Source organism: Furipterus horrens, unplaced genomic scaffold, assembly GCF_987537825.1.
Source record: "Furipterus horrens unplaced genomic scaffold, mFurHor1.1.pri manual_scaffold_8, whole genome shotgun sequence".
Lineage (NCBI taxonomy): Eukaryota > Metazoa > Chordata > Mammalia > Chiroptera > Furipteridae > Furipterus > Furipterus horrens.
Window position 1 is genome coordinate 88,467,188 of NW_028327178.1, and position 25,364 is coordinate 88,492,551.

At 42.4% G+C, this 25,364-nt stretch overlaps 1 protein-coding gene and 1 pseudogene across 1 annotated transcript; one reads left to right on the forward strand and one right to left on the reverse strand.

Annotated features, from left to right (window-relative positions):
- The first annotated feature begins 2,287 nt into the window (after positions 1 to 2,287).
- Positions 2,288 to 24,279, forward strand: LOC150003345 (signal-regulatory protein beta-1-like). The gene is made up of 6 exons (XM_090286148.1): positions 2,288 to 2,428; positions 11,480 to 11,836; positions 14,995 to 15,315; positions 15,892 to 16,221; positions 23,208 to 23,317; positions 23,963 to 24,279. The coding sequence occupies exons 1-5, from the start codon at positions 2,359 to 2,361 to the stop codon at positions 23,312 to 23,314; spliced, it is 1,185 nt and encodes a 394-aa protein (XP_090142274.1). The 5' UTR covers positions 2,288 to 2,358; the 3' UTR covers positions 23,315 to 23,317; positions 23,963 to 24,279.
- On the reverse strand, positions 10,335 to 11,231 carry LOC150003346 (L-aminoadipate-semialdehyde dehydrogenase-phosphopantetheinyl transferase pseudogene; annotated as a pseudogene).
- Positions 24,280 to 25,364: the final 1,085 nt, after the last annotated feature.

The following is a 25,364-nucleotide window of genomic DNA, read 5'->3' on the forward strand; positions in this document are numbered from 1 at the left end:
TTTTCCACTGCTCTATTGCTTCCTATTAGAACAATATGCTACAATTTATAGATTCTTCTCAACCTGGATATTGCAATGTTATCTAATGTTTTCTAGTACAACTTTAAACAAAAGTTTTTATCTTAGCTTCTTTGGCACATATGGGGGAGATCCTCTTGTCCCTCTAGTGGGGGCCACAAAGAAGCAGTCTTGATATCATTTGGGAGCTCTTGTTATACCAGTACCTGCTTTCAGTTATTGGTAACGTTTTGCTCTTTCTATTTACGTCTTTCACATAGCTATGTTTTCCATGTGTGTGTGTGTTATACTTGGTGGGGTTATTATTTCTTCCACAAGGATAAATTACCCAGCACCCACTAATCTACACCACCGCCTTTGCCACATGTCAGGTTTCCATACATACGTGGTTCTTTGTATGAGCTCTGTGCTCCATTGACCTGCTTATCTCTCTGTCAGAACTATTCTGTCTTAATTAATAAAGCTTTATAATCAGTTTTCATACCTCTTTTGGGCAAATCTCCTTACCTTTTCTTGTTGTTCAAAATGGTATGCTTTCTTGGCCCAAAATCATTTAGAGATAACGTTGTCATGTTTCATGAGAAGCCATATTAGAATGATCATTTGATTGCATTGTATTTATATATTGATCCTGGCAAATAGATACCTTTTCAATATTGAGTGTTCCAATCATGTTTATGATATTTAAGTTCTAAGATATTTTATAACTTTCAACTCACAATTTTACATCCCTTTATTCTTAAACATCTGATGTATCGCTAATTGGAACTATCTTTACATTTTCTAACTCATGAAATGTTTAAAAGTTACATTACTGTTTACAGTGGTTTTTGACTACAGATTAGAACGGTAATTGATTTTGATTATTATTTGCAATGCACCAAGCTTATGAATATCTTATTATTGCTAATAGTATGGACATTCTTTTTATCTGCAATACTTACAAATTTCGTTATCTAGAATTGGTCTCTACCTTTGCCAATGTTCCATATGTACACATTTAAAGAGTCAAAAACTTCTGTAAGTTCTACACGTGAAATTGGAGTCTCCCTGCCTCCCACCATTTCCCACCTCTCAGAGGCAGCCAAGTGCAACTCTTAGCTGATTGCATGAGGGTAGGTTTTTCCCCCACACCTCGCATAGCATGCTTAAAATGCCACTGCTTGATACCTCACTCCTAAGCATTATTTATGGACTCCCCAATAAGGAAGATGGGACATAAGGTGCTCTCACCTCTGACCTCATGCCACATACGCGCACTTTCTATTTCCCATCACCCTGCTAGAATTATAATTTTGGATAACCAAGTAGTCAATTTCTACATTATAATGACCATGAGGTTGATATCTACAGCTGAATCTCTAGCATTTCATGCTCTGCTATGTTGATCCTTCATGTGTATGTTTGTGTAACCACCACCATGACCAGGATGCAGAGCAGCTCCATGATGACAGAGGTCCCCTCTATAGTGACCACACCCCCACTGTACCTGCCCTCTCAAATGCCAGTCTGCTCTCCATTCTATACTTTCATTATATAAGGGAGATCATACAGTCTGTGAGGTTTTGAAATTGCTTTACTTCTCTTAGCATAATGTACTCAAGAAACTGAAAACTGTAGCACATGTAAATAAGCCATTTCTTTTTATTGCTGAATAGTGTCCCTTTGTCCGGATGCACCAGTTTGTTCAGTCACTTCCTTATTATTGGATACTTTGTTGGACGGAGGCACATACAAGTTGTGAGGTCCATACTGTACTACGTGTTTGCGTTTTTATGTGTTGCATCCATAACTATTGGAATAGGGACTCACTCAGGAGCACACCTGGTTCTCTCGCGCTGTTGAACAGGCTCTGGTGAGCCCTCTTCCTTTCTTTGACTGAGTAGCTCTTGGTGAGGCTGAAGGACATGCGACCATAAGCCAACTACATCCTAGGATCCAGGGCTCAGAAGTTTGGCACACAGCCCACAACCACAGTCCCTTCTCATCCGGGGCCCCCAAGTGGGACGCCACCATGAAGACCTCAGATGGGGGTGAGGGGCCCAAAGAGAGCAGAGGCTCCTGCAGGGGAAGCACTATTTCCTGTAGGCCTGCCCAAGTCTCTCTGAAAATGAAGATGAGTAACTCACTCTGTAGCTGCCTCCTCTGCCTGATTTTATTTCACAATCTAGAAGCAGAAACTGTCTCAAATCTAGAAGAAAGCTACTGTGTCCCAGCCATTTCACCCCATCCTGAGAACTTCCTCTTATATACCAGGCGGCAGGGCTTCTCTCCTCTCACAGAGCAGAGTCCGGGTTCCCCCAGCACACATAGGACAGAGCAGGCTCCCAGGCGTCCAGGATGCCCGTCCCTGCCTCCTGGCCCCACCCTCCTCCTTGCCTGCTGCTGACTCTGCTGCTGGGCCTCACAGGTGAGCATAACTTGGAGTAGAATCCTCTCTCCCTGCCTGTGGAATTTTAGGGACTTCAGGAAAACAGGGTGCATCACCCAGGGCTTTCACAGAAGGCCAAGAACAGGGCATTATCTGAGAGCATGAAATCAGGGATCTGGGCTTTTTCTCTGTGAGTCCATTGCCTGAACCTGGGTACCAGAGGCATCAAAACAGGTGATGCTTGAAACCAAAGAGTGACAACTTTGTGGGTATTGAACCCTCTAATCCTTACAACATCCCTGTGTGAGAATTATGACTATTATTCCCAATTTGCAGAAGAGGAAACTGAGGCAGAGAGAGTAACTTGTGCAATGTCAGTTCTGTGGTTCAGCCAGATTAAAATTCAGACTGAGCAGCTCTAGAGCTCATTCTTTCAACCATGTTATATGGCTTCTCAGTGGAGGCTCCTTGTACAAAAATCAGAAAACACAATGAAGTAAACCAAAGAATAATCATTATCCATCATGACACACTTCTCTCTATATTTGTGATGCATGTATCTGTGGGAGTGTGTATATGAGGGGGCATGAGGGAGTGCACTCACACACTTACAGCCGAGATGTTTTTTTAAGTTTTTCCTTTTTCTTCCTTTAAATCCTTTTCACTCTATGTGAAATCATTGAACAGATGTTTTGTTCTCTCTGCCCCATTGCCACCCTCTCTCTTTTCTACTTCTCTAATGTACTCCTTACCATCCCCCAAGCCCTTAAGATGATTGAGCTTCTCTCCTGGTAAAATGAATAGTTTGGTGCATTATAATCTTGGCGTCCCACTTCCTTGATGGATGGGGATGAAGAGTGAAAAAGGGAATAAAAGATAAAGACAATCCTGCCTGTAAGGTCAATATATCTGTACTTGTATCTATATCTGTATTGAATACATCTACATCCATATCTATATCCATATCGATATTCTGTATGTCAGTTGAAACATCAAGCCCTATGAAGTACAATGAATAATAACTTTTCAGTTTCTTGACCACTCACCATGAGCAGATACTGTTAGAAATTCTTGTCTCTTATCTCATGTGATCAATATATCCAAGATAGATTCCCTTGTCAACCCTAAATACAGAAGAGAAAAAAAGCAGAGAGAAGTTTAAAGTCACTCAATGGTAAATGGTAGAGCTATTATTTAAACTCAAACAGTCTGCTCCTAGACCTCATAAATTTCACCGTTACTTCACATCCTTTTCATGAGATTTCTGCCACTTGTCCAATGAGTGTGGGAAAGAGTGGGTGTTGGGGGACAGGGTTTGTGGTTTTCTGCTCCTGGGTTCTTCCTCTTCCTGCATATGAACGAGATACAGTTGTTTTTCACCAAGTCATCAAGGTGGGAAACTCACTTTATGACATCATTTCCATAGATTTGCCCACTTAAAATAGGCTTCAGAGTTTCAGAGAGGCTTTCAACTGGCCAATTCACACATATAACACAAACATTTATTGGATTTCTAAGATGTACCAAAACATTATAGGAACTTGGAGCATCTTGGTGAATAAAAAAAAACAAAGTACCTGCCCTCAAGGAGCTTATATATCCCTAGGGAAATGACAGTGAACAATTGTCAAAATAAACAAGTAATAGCATAGAATATTAGAAAGTGATCTGTTTTAGGGGAAAATTAAAGTATTACTAAATAGGAGAATTGGGGGAATCTGTAAGTTGGGATGTATGTTAAACAGGGTAGTCTAGGTGGGCATTACTGAAAGGGGGAACTTCTAGCCAACATGAAAAGAAGGTGGGAGTGAGCCCTGTGGTTGTCTGGAGGTAGAGCCTTCCTGTCAGGGAACAGCGTGTGCAAAGGCCATGAGAATAGAATCTTTCTGCTTTGTGTCAGTATTTTAGCATTTTCTCTGTGTGATAAGGTTGCCATTGCAAGGTTTTGAAGAAAGAAATGCTACAAGGGGTAAAATATCATAGCATTTTGTTGAGAATAGACTACAACAGGACGTAGAGAGAGGCAACTGGTGCATTCATGCAAACAGGAAAAAGGGGCTTGTACCAGGACAGTAGCCTGTAGAGACGGGGGAAGATGGAGACTTGGGTGCATGCTGAAGGGGAGCCACAGGGTTTCTGATGCATAGGATTTGGGTGGAAGAGCAAAGACTCCACGTGTTGGTGACCTGAGCATCTGGAAAGATAAAAGCGCCTCAGGTGAGATACAGAGAGCTATGTGGGGGATTAAGGAGTTCACTTTGCACATGTTAACTGTGAGATGTTTGTTTCCATAGGAAGAAAAACTGAGCAGACTTTGGACATAGAGTCCAGAGTTCAGGTGGAAGTCCAGGGTCACAGATGTAAATATGAGATTTACAGAAGTACAGATGGTTGAGTTTTGATTCCTGTTCTCTCTTGCTCTATTCCCTCCACCTCTCCCCCGACATTCCTTACTATATCTCCCATTTGTGTCAGCTGTTCAGCTTCTCCCTCCTCAATCCTCTTTTTCTGACTTAAAAACACAAACCATGATGTGCTTGGTGCCAAAGGACCTGCCTTGTGACAGCACGTGGCCTCCTTAGAGGCTGTGTGATTACAAATAGTGCTAAGTGGGAGGGTTTCACCAGCTCACACTCTGCAAAGGTAACCCACAAATTTTCTTCCTGAGGAGAAGCTATGAAATAGAAAAGAGCACAGGATTAACCCATGGTGCCACAGCTGCCTCCTCTTCTGAGTGACATTGTTTATTTCCTTGTAGCCCGTGCTTTTGGTGTCATAGCCAAGATATCATTGACAAATCCTAACTCATGAAAAGATTCACGTATATGTCTTCTCTAAGAACTTTAAAGATTTAACTCTTATATTTGAGTTTTTTATTCATGTTGCACTTATTTTTGTTTGAGATATAGGATAGGGGTCCATCTTCATTCTTTTGCATGTGTGTGTTGAGTTTTCCAGCACCATGTCTTTAGAGTGTCCTTTCTTCATTAAACAATCCTGCCATCCTTGTTGACAATCAATATATGTGAGGGTGTATTTCTAGGCTCTCTATTCTATTGCGCTGGTATCATTATATTCCAATGACAGGACACCACTACCTTGATTACTGTATTTCTGTACAAAGTTTTCATATCAAGAAGTGTGAGTCCTCCAACTATGTTTTTCTTGTTCAAGATTGTTTCATTATTTGTGGTCTCTTGAGATGTTAAATGAACTTCAAAGTAGGCTTCTTAAAAATTTTCTACAAATAATGCCATTGAGATTTTTATAAGGATTGTATTGAATCTGTAGATCGGTTTAGGTACTATTGTCATCTTAAGAATATTAATTCTCCTAGTCCATGACACAGATGTTTTTCTATTTAAGTCTGTTTAAATTTCTTTCAACATGTTTTCTACTTTTCAATGTACAAGTCTTTCATCTCAATGGTTAAATTTAGTCTAAGTACTTTATACTTCTTGTTGGTATTGAAAATAGATTTGTTGATTAATTTCATCTTTAGATTGGTCATCAACACTGTTTAAAAATGTAACTGAGTTTTGTTTTCATAAAATTATTAGGAATGTCATTTTCTTTCTGATTTTAGTTATTTGGATATTCTCTCATTTTTCTTATTCAGTATAACCAAAAGTTTGTCAATTTTGTTAATGTTTTTAACACACACTCTTGGTTTGTTGATTTTCTTTGTTGTTTTTTTTAATTGAATTTTAATTATCTCTGCATTAGTCTTTATAGTTTTTCTCTTTCTGCTTATTTAGATTTGGAGTTTATTTTGCTCTATTTCTCAAGTTTCTTAACAATTTTAGTGAAGTTATCAATTTATGATTTTCCCTCTTTTAAAACATATAAAACATTCCGATTTTATTACTAAGCAAAATACCTAGATTTATACAATTTACACACAACTTTAAACTTTAATAATGGTAACAGTAAATTATTTCCCTTCTTGGCATTAAATTCTAACATGACTAACTCCCCAAGACATGCACTACTACAACCATATAACTAATTCTGTCATTGGTATGATGGACTTGGCATTTTATATATTATATATTATGTTTCCACTTTAAATTAAGTCTTATTTGCTGAAATAAAACCAGGCAAAGACAATCAACAGGAGGCTCATTAAAAGAAAGAATACAAACAGCTAATAACTACACGGATATATCAACTTTATTTGTTGTGAAGAAATAGAAATTTAAAAAATAAGGTACCATTTTTCACTTATAATGGCAAAGATTAAATTTTAAAGAAAAAGATAGTGTTCACAGTTTACCAGGGAGTACGCAGGTGCTGGGGTGAAAGAGTGCTCACACATGAAAAACTAACTGGAAGTGTAAGTAGCACAGCCTTTTTGGAGAGCCATCTGGCAATACTTATCAAAGCTCTAGGAAAGTTTAATCCCTTTGAACAAATCATTCCAGAACCTCTCTCAAGGACATTATTAAGCTTATACCTCAAATCGTAGTTACAGGATATTCCTACACCATGCTTACAGTAAACTATGCTATCAAAATGGCTAATAAAGAGGAACTTTGGCCAAGATGGAGGTCTAGGTAGACACGCTTCGCCTCCTCAAACAACCATAAAGGATCACGACTGACTTCACAACAAAAAACAACCACAACTGCCAGAATCAAACGCTATGGAAGTCCAACAACCAAGGATTTCAGAAGAAATATTCATCCAGATGGGTAGGAGGACAGAGATGGGGAACTGGGGTGGAGAGGATACAGTATGGTGGCAGCGGCAAGGCAGCAGCAGTCAGTGTAACAGGTGGTCCCACATTTATGTGTGATGGATAAAAGCCTGGAAGGACACTTGGGGAGCAATGTCAGCCCCTGGCCAGGTCACACAGTGCAGATTCCAGTGCCAGGAAAATAAAGCCTCATTGTGTCTGGCTGTGAAAAGTGGTGGGGGCAGGAGTGGCAAGAGAAACTGCTTGTCTCTCAGGAGATCTCTTTAGAGGGCCCCCATGGTTCTAGAGCATACACAAACCCAATCACTCTGGGAGCCATCACCAAGGAGAAGCTAGAGGGGTGCCAATTGCATCCAGGAAGTCATACATGAGTGGAAAAAGGGAGAGTGCTGAGCAAGTAGTATTGTTCCCTCTCTGACCCCTCCCCCACATACAGTGCCACAAAGCAGTGAAATGATCCACTCCCCACAAACAAATAACTAAAGCTCTGCCTCTTACAACATAGCAGGTGCACCAGAAAGGAAGTCAAAGCAGCTCTACCTAATACACAGAAACAAACACAAGGAGGCTGCCAAATTGAGGAGAGAAACAAATATAACCCAAATGAAAGAACAGATCAAACCTCCATTTAAAAAAAACTAAGCAAAATGGAGATAGCCCACCTATTAAATGCAAAGTTCAAAACACTGGTGATAAAGATGATGAGAGAACTCATTTAATACAACAAACACACAAGGGAAGAAATGAAGGCTACACTATGTGAAAAAAAGAAAATTCCACAGGGGATCAATAGTGAAGGGAAGGTAGCCAGGGTTCAATTCAATGAAGTGGAATATAAAGAAGAAATAAGCAGTCAACCACTATAGAATGAGGAAACAAGAATTTAAAAAACAAAACAAAACAAGGAAAGACATCTGAAACATCTCCAAAAGGGCTAACACCTAAATCATAGAAATGTCAGAAGAAGAGGGAGGCAAGAAATTGAAAACTTATTTTAAAAACTAATGAAAGAAACCTTCCCTAATTTGGTGAAGGAAAAAGACATACAAGTCAAGGAAACACAGAGAGACAAATAAGATAGACCCAAGAGGACCACACCAACTCACATCATAATTAAAATGCAAAAGGCTAAAGAGACAATCTTAAAAGTAACAAGAGAAAAGAAGAGTTACTTACAGAGGAGTTCTCATAAGACTATCAGCTGATATCTGAAAATAAATTTTGCAGGCAAGAAAGGACTGGCAAGAAGTATTCAAAGGGATGAAAAGCAAGGACCTACAACCAAGATTACTCTATCCAGCAAAGCTATCATTTAGAATGGAAGGGCAGATAAAGTGCTTCCCAGACAAGGTAAAGCTAAAGGAGTTCATCATAACCAAGCCATTATTATATGAAATGTTAAAGGGACTCAAGAAGAAGATCAAAACTCTGAACAGTGAAGTGACAACAAACTCACAACTATGAACAAATGAATCTAAAAAACAAAACAAAGCAAGCTAAGCAATAACTAGAACTGGAATAGAATCATAGATATGGAGATCATTTGGACAGTTATCAGTTTGGTTGTCAATTGGGATGGGAAAGAGGGAGAAAGGGAGAAATGATTCAGGGATCAAGAAGCATAATTGGTAGGGACAAAATAGACAGGGGATGTTAAGAGTAGTATAGGTGCACATAAAACTGGGTTTCATGAAGTAATTTGTTAAAGCTTTGGCAACTGAAGGAGACTGTTTCAAGTATCTCATCTTGGCATTTCGTAGCCTATTGTTTGAAAAGATAAAATACCTTAATATGTATGATTGGTAGCAGAACTTTACTACTTGTACACAATTTGACTTACAGTAACAATATATAGCCTTTATATGAATAAGATATCTCTAAATAAACAGTATATTCAGGTAAAAAAAAAAAAGAGTAGTATAGGAAAGGGAGAAGCCAAAGAACATATATGTATGACCCATGGACATGAACTAAGGAGAGGGGGAACTGCTGGAAGGAAGTGGGGTACCAGTTAGACGAGGGCAAAGGGAAAAAAATGGGACAAGTGTAATAGTATAATCAATAAAATATACTTTAAAAAATTAAAACTGATCAATATAAAATTAAAAAAAAAATCTAACACAGGGAAAACGAGTAAACTGTGGCACACCCCCCTTTCGGCAGGCAGTGGGCTCCCCTCAATGCCCCTCTCCCAGCCTCCCTCAGCTTCTTCCTTCCCCAAGGTCGACCTCCCACAGACTCTAACGATAGGTTTTCTCAGTGACCTGATCTGAGTCCAGGGAAACTGAGGAGAAATCTGGGGACTCGTGGGAAATGGATTCCTCACTGAGAGACTGAGATCTGAGAGGAGAAACAGCCTTTCCTGACTTTGAGATGGAGCTTCATGAAGATGTGAAGCTGAAGCGACAGCAGCAGCAGCTCTCAGGACCACAAGACAAGCCTAAGGTCAAACAAACGGAGGCTGAGGCAGAAAGTGTCCTTATGACCCCTCTGAGCTGTGTGCTGTGGGAGGTCATAATGTCCTTGGTTACTTAAGTCAATCATATTGGACATGTACCTCTGGTAAAAGTGTCCCGATTGTTATTAGCCATACAATGGAACATGTCAGAGCCAGTGCAGGTTATGACACAGATGTATTCATGAACAGAAGATGTGCAGCTAAGATAAAAAATTTAAAAATAGTATGTTTCCATTTTTTATTTAAAAACAAGTATAATAATATTGATTTATGCCACAAAAAAGGCTTTAGAAATAGTTATCTCTGATATAGTTATGTCTGAAAGACAGAAACGCAAATGTTTTCCTATTGCATATTCGCATTTTCTGTTTTTTTCCACAAGCATTTGCATGTACGCCTCAGAGATGTAAGTGGTTCAGCCCCAACCTCTGAAACAAAGCAAGTCACAATCTTTCTGCTGGTGGAGGGTCTCCTTGCCTTCTGGTTGCAAAGCACACAATACCTGTGAAGCACGATAGAGCGAAGTGCAGTAAGTGGGGTGCGCCTGTGCCACTAAGCCTCTGCCACCCCCTTTTATTTCTTCTGTCAATTCAGTGTGATGCTGGGGAGGAAGGAAAGATATACATATGTTATACTAAGATATCTTGGTCTGGGAGGATGCTTTTTTAAAAGGAAGAGTTGTGTTTTTCTTTTTCAAATTGTTCTGTGAAATACTATTTGATAGCATCAAAAATTTATTTTTTAGTAAATACAGAATATTATAGTTTTCATTTCACTTTCTAATCATATCATGACTTTGTGCCATTTTCTATCTGAATTGTTTCTGTGAGGCTAAAAATTTCACAAAGTGAAGGCTCTTCAGGGATCATAGGACGGCAGATGATGTTAAGTCATTGCAGGTAAGAACAGTCAGCTTCCCTGGGATGGTTTAGAATCATCTGGAGATGAAGGAATCTCATGCATAGATCCATCCAGCTGCCTGAGAACCGGTGCTCCTCTAGTTTTCATTCCTCAAACACCCATTCTTTTTCTTCTTCTTCATCCAGAACAAAAGGTGTTTCTTTATAAACCTGGCCTACATCCAGATCTAATGGGGAAATACGAAATTCAAGCAGTTGCAATTCAAGTCCTAGTCCAACACCTATGGCTTTTAGGGGGTTTCTTTCAGTGCCCAATTCCTGCAAAACATATCCAACTGAGCCCATTCATCCTTAGAGCTTCTGAGGGTTTTTCAGTCTTTGTTGGTAAACTTTTTTTTATAATGTGAAAGCATCCTCAACTTGAACCATGACCGAGAAAACCAATATTCATTGCATCAGTTCCCACTTGTAGCTCAGGTTCAGCAGCAAGTGCAGCACCGTCCCTTTAATGAGAGACGTTAAAGATGAAATTGGAGTAAAGATTCAATGAGTCTTTTGCAAAAACTGGTTTTCCTTTTGCAGTTATTTGCAAATGAATATTATTCCAAGAGATAGTTGATTTCTCTGCAAGTAATTTCTCATCCTCACAAGACCAGCTGTGACTGCCTTAGTATCTCGGGCACAGAAAGACCGCCCGATGCGCTCCTCCTCAGGCTGGATCAGTCACACGGCCAGCAGTCACGTGACCCAGCTGGGTGGCCAAGCATCAAGGAAAAAGGCCCAGCACACGCCCTCCATTCCTGGCACCAAGCGGAATTGATTGGCAGGGAAAAATTTAAACCCACTCCTTGCCACATGACTTTACCTCTCTGTGCCTCAGTTTCCTCATTTGCAATAGAGTTTCATATTATAGGTTTGTTGTCAGGATTCCATGTACAACACATGCAATGTGCTGAGCTCATATTCACTCATGGTGTGCACTCAGTGAATGAAAGCTGATGTTGATAAACAAGTGACAAAACCTACACAGTCACACGTGGATGAATAAACAACTGCTCTGTGTTTCCCTCCAGGAGGGGCAGGTGAGGAGCAGCTGCAGGTGATTCAGCCTGAGAAGTCAGTGGCAGTGGCAGCCGGGGAGACAGCCACTCTGAGCTGCACCGTGACCTCCCTGCTCCCCGTGGGGCCCGTCAGGTGGTTCAGGGGGACAGGGACAGGCCGGGAGTTAATCTATAATCTCAGAGAAGAAGGCCGCTTCTCCCGAGTGACAACTATTGCAGACCCCACAAAGAGAAACAACACAGACTTTTCCATCCGCATCAGTAGCATCACCCCAGCGGACACCGGTACCTACTACTGTGTGAAGTTCCGCAGAGGAACCGCTGACACGGAGGTCAGGTCTGGCCCAGGCACTCAGCTCACCGTGAGCGGTGAGTACAGTGCGGGATCCTTCGTCCCTGGTGTGTGACAAAAAATCCATAAGAATGACCTTTGTTCTTTGATCAGCACTAGGAATCAGGTGTAGTGGTGGGTGCTTATACTCATAACCTGATTCATGGTCTGATTTCACCGTTCTGCAGATCAGGGAAGTTGAGGTTCAGGCCCCAGGCTGGGAAATGATGGAAAGAATCTGGAACCTCAATATGTCTGACTCCCTAGTGCTCACGTTTTCCAATGCCGTCCAGCCTTTTGCTTCCAGGGATGAGGGCACTGAAGGTCTGAGTGACTGGTCTATCACAAGGGCAGACCTCACCCCTGCCTCCAGAGAGTGTTCCCCTCTATGTGGTTTAGTCTCCCCCTTACCAACACTTATTGAGCACCCCCTGTGAGCCAGGCTCTGCTGTGGGTGCTGTGGACGCTGCAGTGAACTAAGCAGGCAAAGGCTCTTCTCCCACAAAGCTTCGTTCTCTTCCCTCCAGTTGGGAGAAACCATGCAGGGCAGGGAGGGGAGAACATGTTCCATCCTCAGGGGCATCACATGAGAAGAAACTCCTAAGAGGCACAGACGCCCTGTTTCCTCTGACAGCCCTGGTGGGGGGAGGTGCCCAGAGGCTGGGAAGTCACTGTTGGTCTGTCTGAGAAAGCCCCTTCATTTCAGAGACCCAGTCACACTGTCACTTAGACTCTGATTAGAGTGTTGTCACACTGTCCCTCACCCTGGGAGAAGGTTCCCCATGTGGGTGACTTAGGTGTCATCCTGCTGATGCAGCAAAAATTCTTATTGAGGGTTTTTTCCAGAGGTCTGGAACCCTAAATCTGGACTGTCTGCACACAAAGAACCTTTAGACCATCCAGCCTGACCCCCCAGGTACAGATGGGAGCCTGTGACCATGCCCACAGTCACATGATCAGTGAGTGGGGGGAACATTCCAGAATCCAATCTGATTCCTAGCAGGTTCCTTACTGCCCTGTCCTAGGACCTCTTTCTATGAAAGACCTGGCGCACAGTAGGTGCTGAGTAAGTGGTAATTTCACCAAACCACTGAACAAAGAGCCTGCGTAGTCCTTTCATAGTGTTCTCTAAGGTTCACATGCCCCCCACATTCAGACCCTGAAGCCCAAGGTGATTGAAATCCTCTCCCAACCCTCAGTCTCATCACCCCAAATCAAGCATCCACATCAGCACCTGGAGCTGTCCCTTGGTCAACAGCTGCCTAACCCTCCAGCGTCCATTGATGGATACAGGTTGTGTCCAACCTCTGGCTATTAAGGCAGTGATGCAGGGATAACCTTGTCCATGTGTCACTTGCTCAAGAGAGAGATGGTCACTGGAGGTGGCATTGCTGGGTCACAGTGTATATGCATTTTAATTGGAGTGAATATTGTCAAATTTCCCTCCTAGGTGCTATACCAATACAGTCTCCCCACAACCCCTGGACATAGGCAGGGAAGTTGGCTTAATCTCAAATTTTCATATGTTACGAAAGTTTTCAATGGTGTGTCCCTTGCCTAGGAATCACAGGTAGTCAGTGGCTCTATCTCAGGTCTGCTGCTTCTTGGTAGAGCACTTGTTTCTCTTCCCCAAGCTGCCTGCCCAGAGGACGCCCTGCATGAGAAAGCGGGGAGCCGGAAGCTGGGAGCAGGGCCCATGTCTTCCTCATGGCATTTACTTTATAACCGGTGCTGTGAGGGAGGGGCCATCTGATGCCCCTTTGCTAGATGAGGACACTGATGCTCAGAGAGGGGCCTGAACTCAGCAAAAAGGGGAACTCAGATGTGGACCCCAAACAGAATAAATCACAGCCCCTGCTCCCCACACCACCCCACTCTGCTTATCAATGTGTGGAGAAGCTCCACCCTCCTCTTTAAAATCACATATTGTTCTGTTCTTCAAAAAACATTTTTTACAAAGGTCCTGCGGGAGAGACAGGTCTAGCTTTACAACTGAGATCAGACAGGTACACACATGTCCCATGATGTCCTGAACTTACTCTAAATGACAAAATCTGGCATATAAAAGCATTCATGTGTAGTTTCCCCAATTGTGGTGGTGTTTTTCCTTCACTGAGCACCTGCAATGGCAGCCTGGGGACAGTGGCCTGGACAGAGAAGAGAGGGGTCACTGCACCCCCAGCAACACTGTACACCCACTCCTGTCTCCACAGGCTGTGGGTGACAGGGGAAGGCATTTCCTAGAGCATCCTGGGGCCCCAGGGGAGTAAGAGTTCATATTCTAGCCCCAGTTGTCAGGAGCCCATTCTTCCACTTATTTCTACAAAGTCATCAGACCTGGGCAACTGGAGGCCACTCGTCCCTGCATGGGTGGCAGTCAGTGTCAGGCACCTGAAGGTGGGCGCTTGCTCTGTTGATGGCCATGAATACTTGGGAGGCCACAGGAATCCCCTCTGAGACACAGTAGTGGGAGAGACAACAGACTTTGTTTCTCTCAGCCTCCGTTTTATCATCTGTAAAGTGATGATAATCATGGACATTTTTTAGGGAAGTGGAAAGGACTTCAGGTGCTCTGTCTGAATTGCACAGCACAGAGTAGCCCCCCCAAATCAAGGTGTTATGTCAGTGTTGTGACTCAGTTAACTTTGCTGGGCCTCAGGTCCTCATTTGCAGAAAGTTTGTACAATATGTTAATAATGAAATATTAATCAAGTCATTGGTTAATCCAATATTGATAACACAATCAAATCAAACTTTCCAGGATGTTATGAGGTGAGTCTGGAGAGACGACACCCATGTTGAGCTATGGTCTGGTCATCCCACAGCTGTGTGCTCTTGGAAAGTCTCTGTTTCTCTTAAGTCCTCAGTTTCCCCACTTGATAAAATATGACAATCATGGCTCCTGTTCAAGGGTCTGCAAGGATTGGAGGTCAGCTATAAACAGTTAGTACAAATAATGAGACCGACCAGGAACTCTGTTCCTGTGCCCAGACTGGAGGGAAATCACCCGGGGAGAAAGGCTGACTTTGAACTCAGGCCTGAAGTTGCTTGTTGACCAGGCTCTCACTCAGAGTTCAGCTCTGGGGACTATAGTGTCCTGCTCTGTAAGATGAGGTTGATGGCCTGCCCTCTCAGCATCATTAGAAGGATCATGATGATCACAATCATGTTTATTGTTTATTTGCTCCTTTTAAAGCCAAACCCTCTCCCCTTGTGGTATCAGCCCCCACGAGGAGGGCCACACCTGGGCAGACGGTGAGCTTCACCTGCAAGTCCCACGGCTTCTCCCCCAGGGACATCGTCCTGAAATGGTTCAAAGATGGGAATGTGCTCCCGGCCTCCCAGACCACCGTGGACCCAGAGGGAGACAGCCCTTCCTACAGCATCTCAAGCACAGCCAAGGTTGTGCTGGCCCCAAAGGATGTTCGCTCCCAGGTCATCTGCCAGGTGGACCATGTCACCCTGCAGGGGAGCCCTCCTCTTCGTCAGACTGCCAGCCTGTCTGAGACAATCCAAGGTAGATGTCCCTCACACCCAGCCCAAGCCAAGCCCACACTTGGCCCCCAACCTTTAAGCCTGCTTCTGCCTGCTCTTTGCTCCAGAGTGTGAGTTCCCTGGAATCTAATCCCTGACAGTCCTTTTTATCACCAGTCACCTGGATGTGATTTTCACTCACCCCTGTTTAATGGCAGCTGCCAGATGAACACCTACCACTGTACCTGGTAGTTTCATCTCCTTTCCTAATAGCAACTCCAAAAACTGAGCACCTATTATAAGACAAGCCACTAGGTGCTTGGTGATTTCATTAACTTTGCGACAGTTACTGTGTTCCAACTGCATGCCAGTGTGTACTTGGTGATTTCACTCATATTACCCCAATAGGAGCTACCAGCTCTTGAACACCTACTGTGTGCAGCACAATGTGCTTAGTGATTTATCCATATGCAAAGAGTACCCTGAGTTCTGAGCACCTGCTGCACACCTCACACTGTCCTGAATGACCCCCTGCTGTAATGGGGGGCCTAAGTTATGGGCCCTCCTCTGTGATCTGTGTGTTCCATGAGGTCAGAGCTTCTGCCCTGTGCTGTTTCAGTTCCGCCCACCTTGGAGGTCACCCAACACACCATCTCAGAGGACCAGGTGATCGTCATATGCCTAGTGAAGAACTTCTACCCCCAGCGCCTACACCTGACCTGGATAAAGAACGGAAACATGTCCCAAACAGAAATGACCTCGCTCTGCCTAGAGAACAAGGATGGAATCTTCAGCTGGATTAGCTGGATCCTGGTCAATCCATCCGCCCACAGGGAGGACGTGGTGCTCACCTGTCAGGTGGAGCACGATGGGCAGCCGGCCGTCACCAGAAACCTCACCCTGGAGGCCTCTGCTCACCCGAAGGATCAGAGCACAGATGAACCCTCTGGTGAGGCCTCCACTCAAACTGACTCAGCTGTATTTAAATTTTATCTTTTTTTACTGTTAAGAATAGAAGTGTGTGCTTATTTTATAATAATCTAGAAGCCTATCAACAAAAAGTAGAATTTTCCTACAATCTCCACAATTTCCACACTCCAAGAGTTACCACTGGTAAGAGTTTGGTACAAATCTTTATAGATCTTTTGACTTCAATACACATTAAAGAAAGAAAGAGTGACAGAAGGTGATCATCTTCCAGCATCCGTCCTCTCCCTCCCTCTCTTCTCTTAACAGTCACTGCGTCCACCCTCCACATCAGCACCTCCCTCCTCCTTGCTCTTTCTAACCTCCTCCTGGTCTCTATTCCATCCTAGACCTTTCCATCCACATCAGTAATGTCACCCAAGCAAATGCCTGAACCTACTGCTCTGAGGAATTCCAGAAGAGGAGCCCTAATGACATGGAGTTTGAGTCAGGAGAAGCCATCCAAGTAACTAGGAGTGGTCACAACACAGGCCTCATTTGTCCCAGTTTTGTGACAATGAACCCGGAATAATCACAAATGTCTCCCTGTGGGGTTGTTGATAATATTCCATTAGTATTCTGATGTCGGCAAGGTCTGAAGTGATAGCCCCAGTTTTGTGTCTGATATTGGAAATGTGCCATTTCTCTATTTTTCTTTGTCAGTCTTGATATAAGTTTTTCTATTTTATGGCTCTTTGCAAAGAACCTGCTTTTTGTTTCAGTAATTTTCTCTATTGTTTCTCTGTTTTCTAATTCATTGATTTTTCTCCTCTTAACTTCATAGATTGCTTCCTTCTGCCTTTTGGGTTGACTTTATTCCACCTTTTCTTGTTTCTTGTGATGGGAACTTAGATGATTGATTTTAGACTTATTCTCTTTCCTAAGCCACACCTGAGTCACCTTCTGTGGCTCAAGATTTAGGGCAATGCAACCTCTGATGCCTGGTCACTGTGTTCTTTCTCCAGTCCTCAGGTCCTGAGCCAGTCTGCCTACCTCTTCCATCCTCAGAGTATTTGTCTGCTTGTACCTGGTACCTGGTGTTATCCTTGGCGGTCAGAGTTGTACTGAACGGGAGAGTCGGAGAGATGGGTCTACACCGTCCTGTCTGGAACCCGCTTGGGTTTGCTTGGGTCTCAGGCTCCTGCTGCTGCTCAGACCAGGCTGTTACCTCCTGGTGTTCTCAGTGTGTCTGACCCAGCACACGTGCTAAGTACTGAGGCCAAAAATGGTTTTTTGCATTGTCTGGCTTAGCAAGCTGGAGCAAAGTGTAAGAGGTCTATGTGACCCTCTGCACTGAGATGCTACACCCTGCCTGGAATCTGAGGTCTCTGGCCACTGCAGTCCTGCTCCAATGGGTCATTATAAAGATACTCATCATTTTGGTCATGTTTATAATACTGGTGTGTTTTACAATATTTCTAGATGAGTGGACCTCTCTCTGCCAGTAGAGATAATCTGTGTATATTGATGGAGTTTATTGGTTAAATTTGATAGTGGGAGAAAAAGATTCTGAGTCTTCAAATTTTTTGCTTCTCTTTTGTCTTCAAGCCCTAAATTTCCCTCCCTCTTCCTTTTCCCTTTTTTTTCTTCATCACTGAGTTGTGAAACAGCACTTGTTCCTTTTTTTTTGCCTTACCCCTCCAGCAGTTATGTGCTTTTATTTTTTTAAATAATGTTTTATTTTTTGATTACAGCTCACATATAATATTATACTAATTTCAGGTGCACAACCCAGTGACTAGACATTTATATAATTTATGAAGTGGTCACTTTGATAAACTAGTACCCACCTGACACCACACATAGTTATTAGAATATTATATACTCCCTGTACTATAATTTACATCCCTGTGACTATTCTGTAATCATCAATTTTTACTTCTTAAGCCCTTCACCTTTACCACCCATCTCCCCAAACCCTCTCCCATCAAAATGTTCTCTGTATCTGTTGGTCTGTTTCTGGTCTCTTTGTTTGTTTATATATTTATTTATATTTTGGATTCCACATACAAGTGAAATCATATGGCATTTGTCTTTCTCTGATATATCTCACTCAGCACATACCCTCTACAGCATCCATGTTGTTACAAATGGCAAGATTTCATTCATTTTTTATAGCTGACTTGTATTTCATTTATATATACACCACTTTTTCTTTATCTATCCATTTATTAATGAACACTTAGGTTGCTTCCATATCTTGGCTATTGTAAATAACGCTGCAATAAACATATGGATGCATATGTCTTTTCAATTTAGTGTTCTGGGTTCTTTGAATAAATACTCAGAAGTGCAATTGCTGGGCCCTTTGTTGTCTCTTGTTACAGCCTCTGTTTTAAAGTCTATTTTGTCTGGTATAGGTATTGCTACCCCCACTTGTTTTGTTTTCTTTTGTTTCCATTTTTATGAAATATCTTTTTTCTCACCTTTACTTTCAGTCTGTGTGTCTTTCCATCAGAGGTCTTGTTTTTTTATCCATTCAGCCACTGTACGTATGTCTTTTGATTGGAGTACTTAACCCCTTTGCATTTAAAGTCATTGTTATAGGTATATATTTATTACCATTTTATTTTTCATGTTTCTTATCTTCTTTTCCTTCTTCTTCTTAAAGAAGACCCTTTAATAGTCCTTATAATACTGATTTGGTGGTGATGAACTCCTTTAGCTTTTTCTTGTCTGGGAAGTACTTTATCTGTCAATTGATTCTAAATGATGACTTTGCTGGGTAGAGTAATCATGTTGTAGGTCCTTGCGTTTCATCACTTTGGGTTTTTTGTTGTTGCTTTTGTTTTTGTTTTTCATCACTTTGAATATTTCATGCCTTCCCCTTCTTGCCTGCAAAGTTTCTGCTGAAAATCAACTGAGAGAGTCTTATGTGAGCTCACTTGTAAGGAACAAACTGCTTTTCTTTCACTGCTTTTCATATTCACTCTTTGTCTTTAATGTTTGGCATTTTAATTATGATGTATCTCTTTGTGGGCCTCTTTGAGTTCATCTTGTTTGGGCACCTCTGTGCTTCCTGAAATTCTATGTCTACTTCCTTCACCAGGTTAGGGAAGTCTTTTGTCATAATTTTTTTCAAATAGGTTTTATATTTCTTGCTCTCTTCCTTCTCCTTCGGGCACTCCCATGATGTGAATGTTGGTATGCTTGAAGTAGCTCCTGAGGTTCCTTAAACTATCCTCTTTTTTTGGATGTTTTTATTTTTGCTGTTCTGAATAGGTGTTTTCTGCTGCCTTATCTTTCAAATCACTTATTTTATCCTTAGCTTTATCTACTCTACTGTTGATTTCTTATAATGTATTGTTTATTTCAGTTGTTGTATTCTTCATCTCTGACTTTTTTAATGTCTTCTATCTCCAGTTATTTTTAATCCTCACTCAAAATATATATTTATTGGTTTTAGATAGAGAGGAAGGGAGATAAACATCAATATAAGAGAGAAACATTGATTTGCTACATTTCGTATGCACTCCAACTGGGGATTGAACCCACACCTAGGTATGTGCCCCAGCCAGGAACCAAACCTGCAACCTTGTGGTGCATGGGATGACACTCAAAGCAACTTAGCCACCCGACCAGGGCTTCTATCTGCATTTTTATGTTTTTTATCCTTTTGTTGAAGTTCTCACCAAGTTCATCTACTCTTCCCCTAAGTTCACTGAGCATTTTTATCAACCAGTGTTTTGAACTCTTCCTCTGGTAGATTGCTTGTCTCTATTTTTTGTAGTTCTTTTTCTCGAGTTTTTTCCTATTCTTGCATTTGGGACATGTTTCTTTGTCTCCTCATTTTGGCTCTTCCCTGTGTTTATTTCTATGTATTCAGTAGAGCTGCTAAGTATCCAAGTCTTGGTAAAGCAGCCTTATGTACTAGCAGTCCCATAGTGCCCAGTGACACAGCCTCCCCATTCGCCCTAGCTGGGTGTTCTAGGTGCATCCCCAGCAAGGGTTGTATGTATCCTCCTGCTGCAGTTGAACCTTGATTGCTGTTGGTTCATCAATGGCAGGAATTTATCCCCAGGCCGATCACCTACAAGGACTGTCTGTGATTACAGCAGGGAGCTGCTGTGCAGGGGCTGACCCTACAGAGTAAGATTCACTTTATCGCAGCTCTTGTGTCCAATGAGCTCACCCCTTGATTGTGTTAATTTTGGAGGTGGTTGAGTGGTGTTCTTTTGTTGTATAAAGCTGTCCACTGAGTTCCCTGGCTCTGGGGTCTCCCTGCAGCTGCAGCGAAAGATCAGCCATTGCCTGTGGCCTTCCTGAGGCCATCTGGCATGAGCTACAAAGTATTTTGCAGATGGTTGCTACCTCTGCTGGGCTTGGAGGTGCCTTGGAGAAGCCAAGCTGCATACTGAGGCTGGCTGTCACTAGTGCTGGACCCAGGGCCATTTAGCAAGAGGGATGGGGCATATCCTGAGACCAGATGCAACTTATTGGGCATTCATGGACCTTTGAGAAATTTTAGGAAAGTCTGGAGAATAAACCAAGACAGGCCATTTGTAAGGAAAACCATTGGAAATGGCCTGTGTGGGCCCACAACTTGTGTCGGGTGGGGCCTCAATGAATCACTAGAGTGAGGCTAACACAGTTAGCCAGGTTATGGAGACTGAGATATGGTGCCCTCCTGGGCCTGCAGGGGAGGGCTCAGCAGAAGGCCAATGGCTTCTGTCAGCATTTCTGTCTGGGAAAAAGCTGTTTCTCAGGCCCTCACCCCAAAGCCAGACGATTCAGTTCCTCCTGTCCCCTGGCACCTTTCAATCCACTGTCCTAATGCTGGAGCTCTGAGCAAGTGAGTCTGATTAAGTCTGGGTGTGGGCCCTTTAAGAGGAACACCTGGTTTCCAATTTGGTTGTTAGATTATTTTGTTCATTAGATTTTACATATATTTGTAAAATCATATGGTATTCTCTTTCTCTGTCACTCAATAAATTCAACAAAAATATTAAAATAAAAAGTTAAAGAATTATTTTAAAAAATAAAAAGAGGAATGCCTGGAACTCCAACCACTCTGTCTCATTCAGCCTCAATCCCTGCTGGTTTTCACAGCAAGAAGTTATGGGAACTTTTCTTCTGGCACTGGATTTCCAGGGTGCCTGGCCTGGTGTAGGTCTGGCTTCTCAGGGGGAACTCCACAACTGACATCCTTCTAGATATTTTTAACTGCCACATGAGGGTATGTGACCAGTCCTTTCCATGTCTCTGTTCCTCCTACAAGGATAGACGTGGCTTCTCCTCTGTAAAGAACTTCTGTTCAGCTAGAAGTCAGGTGGTTCTAAATGGTGATTGTTCTGTAGTTTAGGTGTAATTTTGGTGTGTTCATGGTAGGATACATGTACCGCATTTAGCCAGTTCACCATCTTGACCAAAGCCACAAGTTATGAACTTTAAGTTGTGCCTGGCCCTTTAATTGTGTCTGTCCTTTTAAAATGTTCCTGATTCCCTGGGTTAGGTTACTACTGGCCCTGTACCCACATGTCTAGTGGCTCAACACAAGACAAATTTATCTTACAGTTTTAGAGGTCAGAGTCTGCAATGGGTTGGAAGGGCTGTGTTCCCTCTGGAGGCTCTAGGAGAAGTCTCTCTGAGTATGACACCTTTTGATACATATATAAGTAGAACCATACAGTATTTGTCTTTCTGTGGCCAGCCTATTTCACTTAGCACAATGTCCTTAAGTTTAATCCAAGCTGTAGACTGTGATCAGATTCCAAACTTTAAAAAAAAAGATCAGCAGCCGGCAGCCGTCCGTCTCGAGAGACGATGGTGTAGCTTCTTAAGAGTCTATCTGCACCACCGAGAATGGCTGTGCAGTCCAACTCGGGAGTGACACGGTATCTGTCTCCTCCCGTGTTGAATCGACATCTTGCGATGACGCTGGAGTGTCCTCTCCAGTGAAGCTGAAGCTACAGAGCCTGGGCAGGGTGATATGGAGGGTCTGCTGTTGCCCATGCAGCAGACCCCCCCCTCTCTTCGCAGCTGAAGGGTCCAAGGGAAAGACGGAGTCAATACAGCTTGGCTTCAGGTGCGTCGCAGGAGTTGCTGGTGTTGACTACAACGTCAAACCGCCTTAGGGACTCCGGCTCCGGATTTTCTGTCGGGGTTTACTCCCTTAGCCTTTCCCCTGAAGAGGTATGCCGCAAGGCAGCAGAGGTTTTTTGGAGTCAGAGTTTTCCTTCTCTGATGTGCCCTGACTGGAAGATCGAACCAGCGACACTTAGCTCGCAGGCCGACGCTCAATCCACTGAGCCAAACCAGCCAGGGTTTAAAAAAAAGATAAAAGTAGGATATCTTTGCTCCCATTCAGATTCCCATTCATTTTCCGCTCATGCAGCCATCCATCCAAGCATGAATTCACCCACACATTCACACTCTGATTCAATCATGCACTTACTTAGACATGATTAGCCAATATCTACAGAGATCTGCTCTGTCCCAGGCCCTGGCAGATGACTTGTCCTCAAGGAGTTCCCCCTCTTCAAAGTGGACTTCCTACAGTGATTGTCTGCTTTCTCTGGGCTGTATCAATTCCCCCTACAGTGACAGTGTCCCAGTCTTCACCCTCCTCAGACTTGGTGGCCATTACCTGCCATGTGCAGAGATTTTACTCACAGAGTGTGCATCTCCCCTGGATGGAGAACTGTCATATGTTCAAGGAAGCTGAGCAATCCACACCCATGCAGAAGAGCAATGGGACCTATATAGCCTGTAAAGCTTACAGTGGGTAAATGTGTCATTCCAAGGGTCTGAGCAGGTGCTCACCCGTATGGTGCAGTATGAGGCACATCCTCCAATCCAGCCAACCTCATACTGTCCACAGCAGCCACACCACATACAACCTACTGGGAGTGCACTGAAGCTCACCTCTACCCCTGGGGGCCACTGGCTCACCTCTGTCTCCTGAGTGGTGTGTGGTATTTAAACTCACAGAGCTCTATTTGATGTTTCTTTCTGCCCATTGGTATTTAGGTCCACAGACATCTGCCATTATTTTTGTGGTTTTCTTGCTGGGCTTCAAGGTGCTGCTGGTGATGGGTTTCATGGTCACCTACATCCGCAGGTCGCAGACCCTGTAACAGGTGAGTTGGAGGCAGACCTCAGTCCTTAAAAAAGAAGGTCAGGGAGAACTTCATGGGCTGTGCCCACACAGTCACAAGGTCACCACAAGATTGATTCATCATCAAGAGAAGGTTCTGAACTCTCTTATTTTCTCTAAATATCTCTGGAATCTCAGAGGCTTCCAACTCTTCATGTCATGTCTTGGATTTTGAAGGTTTCAAATTAAGTTCCCTGGGACCCCGAGTTGGTGGTCCAAAGTGTGGAGGTGGGATGAAGGCCAAAGCTTTGAGACCCAAACTGAAGAGTCCTTCATAAACTGTTATATGTTTCAGTTTTCATATCATATATCTTTGGTATGAATAGAAAAGTATAACCAATAGCAACTAATATAACCTGAGAGACTTGGAGGTGCTGACTAGTGGCAAAGGTGATTGTGGGTATGAAAGGGAGACAAGAGATCAGAGGAGGGGTTTGAGTGAAGTGAGTAGGGGCTTACTTTCTGATGTGTGCCGCCAACCCAGGCCAGAGTGCTTGCCACTTAGCATGTGCTCAATGAATATTTGTAGAATCAATACAGGAGTGAATGAATGAATGAGTGATTGAATGAATGAATTTCACTACATCTTTACATGCCCTGTGATACATTGTCTCCTGCCTTCTCCAAGGGGTTCAGTTGAAGAGAAAAAAATGCAAGAATGTGCAGGTGACCCAAGACCCTGAAGACAGACTTTGGTCATGGGGATTCTAAGATGTCTGGACCTTGATGCACTGAACTTCAAACTGGCCCTGACTTCACCAAAAGAAAATCATTCAGATCAAGGCAGTGGGTTTCCATTCTGATTGTAAACAACTTTTAATGTTCAGAGACTATTTTATTTTATCCAGACCTCTTGCAAGTATGATTTCATTTTAACACATAGATATTGGAAATCACTAAGTTGATAAGCACTTTTGTACTCTGAAATATGTAATAAATAATATTTTAAAAAATCATGGACCCACCATTCTATCTTTGCAAAATAGTAACATTTTTCCTTATGATTTGTGTTCATTTTGAAAAATCTCTTCAAAATTTGGTGCTATTTTCTTGAGCATAATTTTATACTTTACAATATATGTGGAAACCCTTAAGCAATATTTAATATTTCTTTGAATGTTTTAAATTTTATTTAAATGCTATTATACTGTATACAACATACTGGAACTTTATTTTTATACTTAACAGTTTTGTGATATTGATATATGTAGCTCCATTTTATTAATTTTCCATGCTCTATAGTTTTCTGTTGTAAGATAGGCTACGATTTATATCGTGTTAAAGCTTTAGATAATATTTTACAATAAACATGCTTATTTTTGCTTCTTGGCACACATGGGAGAGTCCCTGCTGTTCCTCTAGTGTGGGCCACAAAGAAGCAGCGCTGTGTCATTTGGGACCTTTTGTTTCACCAGAAATTGCTTTCATTGTTTGAGCGAGTTTTGCTCTTGCAATTTATGCCTTTGATCTAGGCATATTTCCCGTGTGTATGTGTGTGTGTGTGTTACAGGTGGTCAGGATTTTTCTAACTTCCAGAAGGATAAATTACCCAGCACTCACTGATCCACACTGCCGCCTTTGCCATACATCAAGTTTGCATAAATATGTGCTGCTTTTTACAAGCTCTCTGATGCATTGAGCTACTCGTCTAGCTCTCTGTCAGAACTTCCCTGACTTAATTAGAATAGATTTATAATCAGTGTTCATACCTCTGTTGGGCAAATCTTCCCACATTTTCTTGTTTTCAAAATTGTGTGTTACTCTTGGCCAAAATGAATTTTCTATTTTTTTCATTATATTTTTTTCTATTACCATTTAGCCCTCTTTTACCCCTCTCCTCACCACTGCAATCACCACTCTGTTGTGCATGAATGACTTTCTCATGTTTCATGAAAAACTTATTAAAATTATTGACTGTATTAAATCTATATATTAATCCAGATAAATTTATATCTTTTTGACATTAAGTATTTTCATTCATGGACATGATATACATTTATTGACATTTACTTTTTGACTTTCAATACACA

Bases quoted from the DNA above. Each gene is read 5' to 3' on its own strand.
- LOC150003345 (XM_090286148.1), top strand. From the start codon at position 2,359: ATGCCCGTCCCTGCCTCCTGGCCCCACCCTCCTCCTTGCCTGCTGCTG. The intron at 11,837-14,994 runs GTGAGTACAGTG...CTCCTTTTAAAG, and splicing joins CACTCAGCTCACCGTGAGCG to CCAAACCCTCTCCCCTTGTG. The intron at 16,222-23,207 runs GTGAGGCCTCCA...ATTGGTATTTAG, and splicing joins GAGCACAGATGAACCCTCTG to GTCCACAGACATCTGCCATT.